General features: G+C 34.5%; 2 protein-coding genes across 2 annotated transcripts; both read left to right on the top strand.

The window, feature by feature from the left end:
- The first annotated feature begins 968 nt into the window (after positions 1-968).
- On the top strand, positions 969-3,959 carry LOC140450671 (uncharacterized). Its single transcript, XM_072544336.1, has one exon. The coding sequence runs from the start codon at positions 969-971 to the stop codon at positions 3,957-3,959; it is 2,991 nt and encodes a 996-aa protein (XP_072400437.1).
- Positions 3,960-4,058: 99 nt separating this feature from the next.
- On the top strand, positions 4,059-5,621 carry LOC140450670 (uncharacterized). Its single transcript, XM_072544335.1, has one exon. It carries the CDS (start codon positions 4,059-4,061, stop codon positions 5,619-5,621), a length of 1,563 nt encoding a protein of 520 aa, XP_072400436.1.
- Positions 5,622-11,130: the final 5,509 nt, after the last annotated feature.

The following is an 11,130-nucleotide window of genomic DNA, read 5'->3' as shown; positions in this document are numbered from 1 at the left end:
TACCACTTTTCCCGTTGTCGTAGATTTATAAGCTTCACCTCTAGCTCTTTTTATTTTCTGCACATTTCTTTTCCAGCTCTTGGGATCTCTTGTTTTCTTTTGTCCATGTTTATTATTTGCAGCCTCTTTATCAGCGGACTCCTTTTCCTCATATAAACTATTTTCAGATGCACCAGAATCATTCGAAGGCAGAAACTCGCTGCCTGAACTTTGAAATGGTTCATCCTCACTATTTGAACTCATAATAATATCCTATGATCTAGTAATAATAAAAAAATCCTCGATATTTTACTAAACCGTACCTCTCGCACTATGTTAACTCTCCAACAGTTTGTCGGTGACTACGTGACTTAAATCGCGTTCGTGGCTCGGGCAGATACCGGTACTTTCACCCAATCGCGGCAAGTCACCGGTGCAATAGTGGGACGGAATAACACACATATAAAAATTAATTCAAAATTTGGTGCAAGAACGGGATAAGTTACACATTTTTTATACCGTTCTTGCACCAGAGCATACCAGGGAATAAGTAGTTTGCTCTTATAATTTCAGTATCTATTACCTGTACATATCCTATACTTGCGCCAGGCAAGAGCAGTTACTTTTTCAACCTAAATAAGCACCTATCTCGCTTTTGGAGAATTTTGTACTTATCCCCTTCTTGCACCAGGGTCTTCAATTAGAAAAAACGCAGCAATTAGTAAATTAAATAGATTTGTAGATTTTTTCAGTCAGTGAGATTAGAAAAAACATCTGAAACTGAAACAATTCAGTTACAAACTAGATTGGATCAATTACAATTTGTATTAAATGAATTTTTAGCTTTACAATTAGAGTTACAATGTTTAGATGCTCAAAGCTTTGATGAATCAAAAACATTAACTTTTGAAAATACATATTACAGGGTGATTTCGGAAGCCAATGAATATTTATCAAAACAAGGTGAGTCAAAAAAGTCACAATTAAACATGTCTGTAGTTAAAGGTCAATCAAATATTCGTTTACCGACTATAGACTTGCCAAAATTTACTGGTTTATTTGAGAGATGGTTAGAGTTTCGTGATTTGTTTCTATCATTAATTCACAATTCTGATCACATGGAACACATTCAAAAATTTCATTATTTACGTGCATCACTAGAAGGTTCTGCTGCACAATGTATTAAATCCATAGCATTTGTAGCCGAAAATTATGAGTTAGCATGGAAAACACTATATGACAGGTATGATGATAAATCATTAATTATTCACAATCATATAAAATCATTAGTGAACATAAAAGAATTAAAACCGGATGTTTCAAGCTCCTATAGAGATATTGTTGATTTAATCTCAATAAAACTAGCATCATTAGAAAGTTTAGGTGTTAACAAAAGTCATTTGGCAGATTTATTAATTATATTTATTGTCTCTAGTAAATTTGATAATGATACTATTGATGAGTGGGAGAAACAAATAGTAAATACAGATTTTCCTAATCTGGAAGATTTTATTTCATTTTTATCAGATAGAGCAAATTTCAATGACAAGGTCAATAAACATAAAATCAAGCACAAGGTTTCATCTTTCAAACAGAAAGCGTTTGTGGTAAGTTCAGGTGGTCAACAGGATAAGCAGAATACATTATCTTGTTATTACTGCAAAAAACCTCATTTTTTATTTAAATGTAGTGAATTTTTGCAATTGCCAGTCAGTCAGAGGAGGCAAAAAGTAAGTTTATTCAAGATTTGTGAGAATTGTTTTCGTCAAGGACACCAAGCTACTACTTGTAAGCATGGTCATTGTAGGCACTGTCCAGAAAAACACAATTCTTTGTTGCATGATTCCAAGATAACATATACCCATGTAGTTCACACAGGGTCGCATTTAGATCAAGTTTATGGTCCAGCTCAAGATTTTCAGAGCACAGATTCGCATTCAGATCAAGTCAATACTTCAGCTCAAAGTTTTCAGAGCATAGGTTCACAAGCAGGTCAGTTTTATACTTCTGGTCAAGGTTCTCAGAGCAAAGAGTCAACTACAGCTTATGGTAGTATATATTGTTCTTCAGCTCACAATCCTCAGAGTATAAATTTGGATTCAAGTCAAAACTGTCGACTTGAAGCAGATCCAACCTCATATTGTCAAAACAGACATACTAACATTACTGTACCAGTAGATACTCAGCTAAGGAGTACAGTCAGTAATGGATTGCAAGTTTTAAATCAAGCTTCAGAATCAAATCAGGAAGCTAAACCAGATACAATAATCAAGAATTTTTGTAATCTTTCTACAAGTGGTCAGGTCTTATTAGCCACAGCTTTGGTACAAGTATTTGACAAGCATGGAAATCAGCATATTTGTACAGCACTTTTAGATAATGCTTCAATGTCTAATTTCATATCAAAGGGTTTAGCAGATCGCCTAGGGATTACTCAACAAAGGGTTCAGTTGTCAGTATCAGGACTTGCACAGAATCAGTCTGTGATTCAATCCTCCTGTAATGTAACAGTTAAGTCTCTCAGTAATCAGTGTTCATGTTCTCTTCAGTGTTTAGTTATTGAACAAATAACAGATGATTTGCCTAATAGGTATTTTTCTAAATCTTCATTACCGATTCCCAACAATATTACACTAGCAGATGCTAGGTTCAATGAACCCAAAAATATAGATATCCTCATTGGTGCAGATTCTTATTGGAATCTCATATGTACAGGTAAGATTCACTTAGGAAAACATCTACCAGTGCTACAAAAAACAGTTTTAGGGTGGATAATTTCAGGTCCACTTGGATTATCTAAATTAACATCAAATAATAGCAAATGTTATTTTACGAAAGTCACCGATTTAGAATCACAGGTCGCAAGGTTTTGGGAATTAGATACCATTCCGGACAACAAGCAGTTGTCAAATGAAGAACAGCAAGTGGAAGAACATTTCATAAACACAGTTCAACGTGATACATCAGGTCGATTCATTGTATCAGTTCCGTTAAAGGAACCAATATCAAAGTTAGGGAACTCAAAGGACATAGCAATGAAACAGTTTCACAGTTTAGAGAGAAAGCTAGCAGTTAACCCCCAACTAAAGAAGTTGTATTCAGACTTCATGAAAGAATATGAAGAATTAAACCACATGACATGGTTTACTCCTAGTGATACTCAAATTACCTATTATTCACCACACCATGGTGTTTTAAAGGAAGAAAGTGACACTACCAAGCTTCGTGTTGTTTTCAATAGTTCCGCATTGTCATCTTCAGGACATTCATATAATTCCATTCAAATGGCAGGTCCAGTAGTTCAAGATGAATTGTATTCAATTATGTTAAGGTTTAGACAACATAACATAGTAATTTGTGCAAACATTTGTAAAATGTACAGACAAGTGATGGTACACAAAAGGTTCCATCCGTTGCAATTAATTGTTTGGAGAAACAATCCTAATGAAGAACTGCAGACATATGCGCTCAACAGAGTAGTGTATGGCACTGCAAGTGGTCCATATTTGGCCACGAGATGTCTGGTCCAGTTAGCTATCGAAAATGAAAAATCCAATCCAGAAGCAGCTCGAGTCATAAAGAATGATTTCTTTGTAGATGATTTAATTACAGGTGCAAATTCAGTCAATCAAGGAATCATATTGTGCCAACAAATAGATGACATATTAAAATCAGGAGGATTTCATCTCAGAAAATGGAAATCAAACAATTTGGAGGTATTCACAAATATTCAGCATACACAAAAATTGGATGAATTTTATTTTGGCTCTTCAGAAGCGTCAAAGGTGTTAGGGCTTTATTGGTCAGCAAACAAGGATGTCTTTTCTATGAAGGTAGTGTTACCCCAAGTTACAAAATTCACTAAACGACTTATCTTATCCGAAATAGCAAAGATCTTTGATCCATTAGGTGTAATTAGTCCTTTAATTATTAAAGCAAAAATATTGCTTCAATCGCTTTGGTCTTTACATTTATCTTGAGATCAAGAGGTTCCACTAGACATTCGCAATAAATGGATTTCTATAAGAACAGATCTCAAAGAACTGAACTCACTCCAAATTCCTAGACATGTTGTTTGTATGGATCGAGTACATGTTGAAATTCATGGGTTTGCTGATGCGTCTCAGTCTGCCTATGGTGCATGTATCTATGTACGGTCCACTGATTCAAATAACACTATTCAAACTAGTTTACTTACGTCCAAAACAAGGGTTGCACCATTAAAAACCATCAGCATTCCAAGGTTGGAATTATGTGCTGCGCTCTTGTTAGCAGAATTATTTCAGAAAGTTGTTAAATCGTTAACAATCTCAATTGATGAGTACTATCTGTGGAGCGACTCCACAGTTACACTAGCATGGATTAAAACTTCTCCCCATATGTTACAAGTTTTTGTGGGGAATCGTATAGCTCAAATTCAATCTCTCACAAATGTAGATAAATGGAGATATGTACCCACAGCAACAAATGCAGCTGATATTCTTACACGAGGTATGACTTCAGCTAATTTACTTCAGAATTCACATTGGTTTAGTGGACCACCCTGGTTAAAACAAGCTCCAGATAAGTGGCCACAAGATATATCTAATCTTAGTCCCATCTCAGCAGATAGTCTTCTTGAAGTTCGAAAAATCTACACATTTCTTCAGAGACAACCAGTTCATTTATTTCCATTTGAAAAATTTTCTAGCTTACAAAAACTTCAGCGAGTAACAGCTTATTGTTTAAGATTTATTTCTAATTGCAGAAAACCCAAACAAGAAAGAGTTCAAGGTGATCTCTCCTTAACCGAAATAAATCAATCACTAGATATGTTAATATCACTTGTACATCGGGAAGTCTTTTCAACTGAAATCGATGATCTGTTAAAACTAGGTAGGGTAGACAGGAAGAGTCGACTTCTAAGTTTGACACCATTTCTTCAAAAGGGCATCATTCTTGTAGGTGGAAGACTACAAAATTCTTCTTTTCCATTCGATAAGTGTCATCCAATAATTCTTCCTTCAAATCACAAATTAACTTACCTTATTTGTCACAAACTTCATCAACAATTAGGTCACGCAGGACCGCAGCTAATGTTATCAGTCATTCGCAAAAAATACTGGCCCATACCAGGTAGAAATTTAGTAAGAAAAATTGTCAGAGAATGTGTTACATGTTTTCGATGTAAACCGACAATTTGTACACCATTAATGGGTCAATTACCATCATCACGAGTTTCTCAAACTTTTCCTTTTAATCATACAGGAGTTGACTATGCAGGTCCATTCATGATAAAGGATCGTAAGGGTCGTGGTTGCAAGGTTTTCAAAAGCTATCTTTGTCTTTTTGTTTGTATGGCAACAAAGGCAGTACATTTAGAGGTAGCCACTGAACTGACCACATCCGCATTTTTAGAAGTATTACAGCGCTTTATTGCTCGCCGAGGCAAACCATCTGCCATCTACAGTGATAATGGCAGTAACTTCGTTGGAGCGAACAATAAATTGAAAGATCTTAGTTCTTTTCTTAAATGCAACCAATCTACTTTACAAACGGAATTGGGTGTTAATCAGGGAATCAATTGGCATTTTATACCAGCTTACTCTCCGCATCAAGGTGGACTGTGGGAGGCCGGGTTAAAAGTGTTAAGCATCATCTAATTAGAATTATGCCCAATCGTTTGCTTACTTTCGAAAGTTTTTATACAATTGTAACGCTAATTGAGGGAATTTTGAATGCTCGACCACTCACACCTCTTTCCTCAGATCCAAACGATTTCAATGTACTTACGCCCGCACATTTCCTTATTGGTCGTCCGATAAATTCCATACCATACCCAAATGTTGAAGCTGTTTCAAAGACGATGCTGTCCCATTTTAAGCAACTTGAACAGTGTAAACAACACTTTTGAACTCGTTGGTCAAGAGAGTACATCAATGAGCTACAACAACGCACTAAGTGGAAAACTAATGCAGCTAGTGTCAAGGAGGGAGCTATGCTCATAATCAAAGATGACAACTTGCCTTCGTACAAGTGGAATCTAGGACGGATCGTCAAGTTACACCCTGCAAAGGACAATATAGTGCGAGTGGTATCGATTAAAACTGTTAATGGAATTTACAAACGGGCCGTGGCAAAAATTTGTCTATTGCCAATCGAGACGGACAATGTTTTTTTTTGTAACATTGTATTTTGTATTTCAATGTTTATTTGATTTATAATGTTATATATACTTTTTATTTTTGCATAGTTCATATTTAAATATAAGGTTGAATGCTCGGATAAATGAACTTTGATCAGATAAAAGGCATATATCGAGCACAGTTTAATTTAATCTAGCCCAAGTACATTCGATCCCTAGATCATCTTCAGGGGCATCTGAAATAAGCCAAGAAACGATTTATTGGAAGATTTGGAAATTACAAGGGAAACAAATGAAAACTCTCACTGTCTTAATACTCAAAGTAATTTAAATTGTACTAAATTTAAACCTATTTTTAAAAACTTTATTACAGCTTCACTTCGTAGGGGACCCAGCTCGACTGTTTAGACTTCCTGCACTGAGCACATCCATATTAATTTTATAGTTATACCATTGACTGTGGGTTCAACTGAACTACTTGGATTACACCCCATTTATATACTTTGCTTTCAATTTTGATTTTCAATTTTTAGTATTTTAATTACATAGTCAGATCTCTTCCTTTCTACATTACAGATAGTGCTTGGTAGACCATTTTATTGTAGTCAACTACCCACTGTCTAATATATTGTTTAGTCCTTTTCTTGCATTCTTACTTTACGTCGACTTCAGTTGCTTTCAAACTAACACCTTAATTATTACAGACATGTTTGAGTGTGAGATCTGGATTATTCAATCTACTTAAAAAACATTCTATATAATTTTATATTTCATCAGTGACCTCCTATAGTAGTGTCAGTTGGACTTTTGGTCAATACTTAGTTTCATAGAATTGTAAAAGGTGCAGATCACATATCTATGATTGTGACTGCTCATCCAAGTTGTCATTTGTCACATGTCACCCCAACATTTCTGTTAGATCAGGAGCCATTCTGTCTCCGGCTTCTGCAAGTAATGTAGCCTTTCTTAAATAATTTTAAAGTGTTTGTTTGTCCATTTGTAGTGTACTGTGATGTACATTTATATGTTTATGACATCTTGTTCTTGCCGGATAGGCCGCAATTGACGAAGTAAGTCTATAAACGTTAATCACATAAAAACTCTTTTTCAACCATAAACTTCGAGTTTTTATCGAAATTAATCAATTTCTTTGGTTATAAAAAACGTTTCTTGGCTTATTTCAGATGCCCCTGAAGATGATCTAGGGATCGAAAGTACTTGGGTTAGATTAAATTAAACTGTGCTCGATATATGCCTTTTATCAAGTGAGTGAAGAGAACAACAAAACAAGAGGAGATATGTAAATTTCTAATAGAAAAGAGGAAAATGCAACAAGAGTCTATTATGGTAAAGGAATTGCCAAGTCAAGAAAATATGTTGAAGAGATTTGTTGTATCGGCTCCCTTTGAATATAAGGATGACATGTATAAACCAGAGTTTTGGCCTAATGGTGTTGGCATAAAAAGGTTCCAGATGCATCGTCATAAGGATTTTCTAGATAACCGAGGTGGAAATTTTTCATAGGAGAAAATAGAGAGCACAAGACACATCAACACAAGGAAATTGAAATACAAAACACAGTCACACGAGCAAAGAATATAAGTATCATCCACCAGAACCTCCAATCCATAGGAAATTGTATTGATGAAATAGAAGAACTTCTAACAAACAACAGTGACTGTAAAATATTGTGCACAACAGAACATTGGAAAACTAAAGAAGAATTAAGTGAATATGGAATTAACAATTTTGTGCTGACAGCTAGTCATTGTAGAAATAATGTGAACGAACATGGAGGAACAGCTATATATCTTAGTAAAGACATCATTGGCCAGGAAAGAAAGGATATACAAGAGTTATCAGTAGATAGGGTAATAGAGTGTGCTGTATGCGAAGCTAATGTAGATAATAACAAACTCATTATAGCATCAGTTTACAGACCATCAGGTAGCGATCTGGCAGTTTTTTTAAACAAATTTGATATTATACTGGGAAGAATTATGATAGAAAACACAATTATAATTATAGGGGGAGATTTCAATATCGATCTTAAGAATAACACATTAGATAAAGTAAAATTTTGTATGTTAATTAACTCATATAATATTTGTCATGTAATTGAAGACTACACTAGAGTAACTGCCACATCTAAAACTTGTATAGATAACATACTAACAAATATGCAATCATATGTGTCAGTAAAAGTCTTGCACGCTGGAATCTCTGATCATTCTGCCCAAAAATTAACTTTTCAGGTAGAGGAAGCAGAAACGAATACTCTTGAAATGAAAAGACATTTTAGTACAAATAATATTGAAACCTTTATAAGTAAATTACATAATCATGACTGGCTTAATTTAAGTTACAAATGTGTAAATGATCAATGGAATACTTTCTTAAATCAGTTTCTGTATATATTCAATCAGTGCTTTCCTTTTAAGAAGTTAGATTCTAGGCAACGTAAAAAAGGCCTTAATAAAAGAGATGATCCAGAGATAATAGAATGTAAGACTCGTTTAGACATCTTGTTGACAATGAGCAGAGTTAACCATAAATTCTATGATTCCTATAGACAGGTAAAAAAAGAATATAATAAGAAACTAATAACAAAACGATCAAAGCTATATGAAAACAGGATGTCTGAAGCTGCCAACAAAAATAAATGCATGTGGCAAATTGTTAGTGAAATTAATGGTCAATTAAAAAGTGCAAATTCAATAAAAGTAGAGGGTAGTCCTCAAGAGATTGCTGATAAATACATGATCCACTTAAATACTGCTTTAAATAACACTTTATCTCAATTACAATACACTGAATATAAAGACAACATTGCAACTAACATAAATTCAGTGTTTGTCGCACCTGTGACAGAAACTGAAATTATGGATATAACTAAAAATTTAAAAAACAAAATGAGTTGTGGAATTGATGAAATACCCACTAAAATCCTTAAACTGTGTATAAAGGAGATAGTGAATCCTCTCACTACAATCATAAATAATTCACTAAAATCTGGTGTATTTCCTGAATGCCTGAAAACTGCCATAGTAACACCTGTTTACAAAAAGGGTGATCCTAAATTAATTAATAACTATAGACCAATTAGCCTTCTATGTTCCTTTTCAAAAATCTTAGAAATGACTATGTATAGGCGGATAACAGAATTTTTAACAAAATGTCATATTATTAGTGCAAAGCAGCATGATTATCAACAGGGAAAATCAACTCAGACTGCGATTCTTCAATTTGTCTGGGATATTTTGAAATGTACTGAGATTGGTCATATGGCTTTGGGTCTCTTTTTGGACCTATCAAAGGCATATGACTGTTTAGTGCATGACCTATTATTTGATAAATTGGAGAAATATGGTATACGTGGACCAGCATTGAACTGGTTTAAGTCCTACTTGGCAAATAGGAGACATTTAGTAAAAATACAAAAAAACACTGAAGTAGGCATCACATCTGAAAGCACTATCAATATTGGAGTACCACAAGGAAGTGTGATTGGTCCTTTACTGTTTGTGATCTATATCAATGATCTTCATGGTCTAGTGGCTAATACTACTTCCAGCATAACAAATTATGCAGATGATACAAACATTTTAGTCAGTGGTAAAGACATGTCTTTTCTAAGCGTTAATGCTAGTTTAGAGTTCCAGAAAGTTAAAGACTGGTTTTCTATGAATAGGTTGGTTTTAAATCAAAATAAAACAGATCTTCTTTTGTTTAAGACAAATTATGCACATTCAGATATGCCAAACAGTATTATTGTAAATAATGACACTTTAAATATTAGCAGCAGTACCAAATTTTTAGGATTATATATTGACAGTTTTTTATGTTGGGATAAACATGTTGACCAGTTATGTATGTCTTTGAGTAAAGTGATTTACAGCTTTAGAGTTCTAAAAAAATACATGAATAGTAACTCATTAAAAACAGTGTATCATGCTAATTTTGAAGCAAAATTTAGATATGGTCTAATAAATTTTGGCCACAGTAGGGACATAAATAATGTATTTCTGGTTCAGAAAAAAATAATCAGAGTTATGTTTGACTTAAAAAGTAGGGAATCATGTAGAGGGCATTTTAGGAGTAATAATATTTTAACAGTTTACGCTGTATTTATTCAAGAATGCTTACTGTTTCTATATAAGAATAAAATACTCTTTAGGAACTTTGAGCCCAATAGTATAGTAAATACCAGGTTATATAATTATAAAATTCCAATACACAGACGGGGACAGACGGGCTTCAGACGGGGAAGATCGACAATGGATCAAATATTTACAGTCAAGCAGGTCTTGAGCAAATCGTGGGAACACGACATTGATGTTCACAACGTGTTTGTAGACTTCAAACAGGCATACGATTCAGTCAAAAGGGACAGACTTTACTATATATTGGCAGAATTAGCAATACCACATAAGCTGATTAGACTCATTAAAGCCACAATGGATGAAACTCAGGCATGTGTACGAATACAAAACAACAGGACAGACTTTTTCAAAATCTCGCAGGGACTAAAGCAGGGAGATGGGCTGGCACCAACATTGTTTAACCTGGCACTGGAGTATGCGGTTAGGCAAATGCAAACTGGACGAGAAAACCTACTGACCAATAAAACGGTTCAACTGGCTGCCTACGCCGATGATATTAATATTATAAGTAGAACATCAACAGGAGCACAGGAAGCATACGCAGAGTTAAAAACACAAACGAAAAGGCTAGGTCTGGAAATTAACACAGAAAAAAACAAAAATAATGGTACAGACGAGAAGAAATATAATCCCACAAAACATTATGCATGAAGATGACATTGAAACGGTTGGAAAGTTTACATACCTGGGAGTAGAAATATATGCCGATGGAGCAGAGGATGGAGAAATACGAAAAAGGATAACGCAGGCAAACAAAGCTTATTTTGCCCTCTCTCATATATTTCGGTCTAAAAGTGTCCACCGAAATACAAAGATGAGAATCTATAAAACTTTAATTCGGCCAATAGCATGTTATGGCAGCGA

This window comes from Diabrotica undecimpunctata, chromosome 9 (assembly GCF_040954645.1).
Source record: "Diabrotica undecimpunctata isolate CICGRU chromosome 9, icDiaUnde3, whole genome shotgun sequence".
Classification (NCBI taxonomy): Eukaryota; Metazoa; Arthropoda; class Insecta; order Coleoptera; family Chrysomelidae; genus Diabrotica; species Diabrotica undecimpunctata.
This window is presented reverse-complemented; position numbering and strand designations above follow the sequence as displayed.

What these genes read in the sequence shown, in the direction of transcription:
- LOC140450671 (XM_072544336.1), top strand. Translation starts at nt 969, where the DNA reads ATGTCTGTAGTTAAAGGTCAATCAAATATTCGTTTACCGACTATAGAC.
- LOC140450670 (XM_072544335.1), top strand. Translation starts at nt 4,059, where the DNA reads ATGGATCGAGTACATGTTGAAATTCATGGGTTTGCTGATGCGTCTCAG.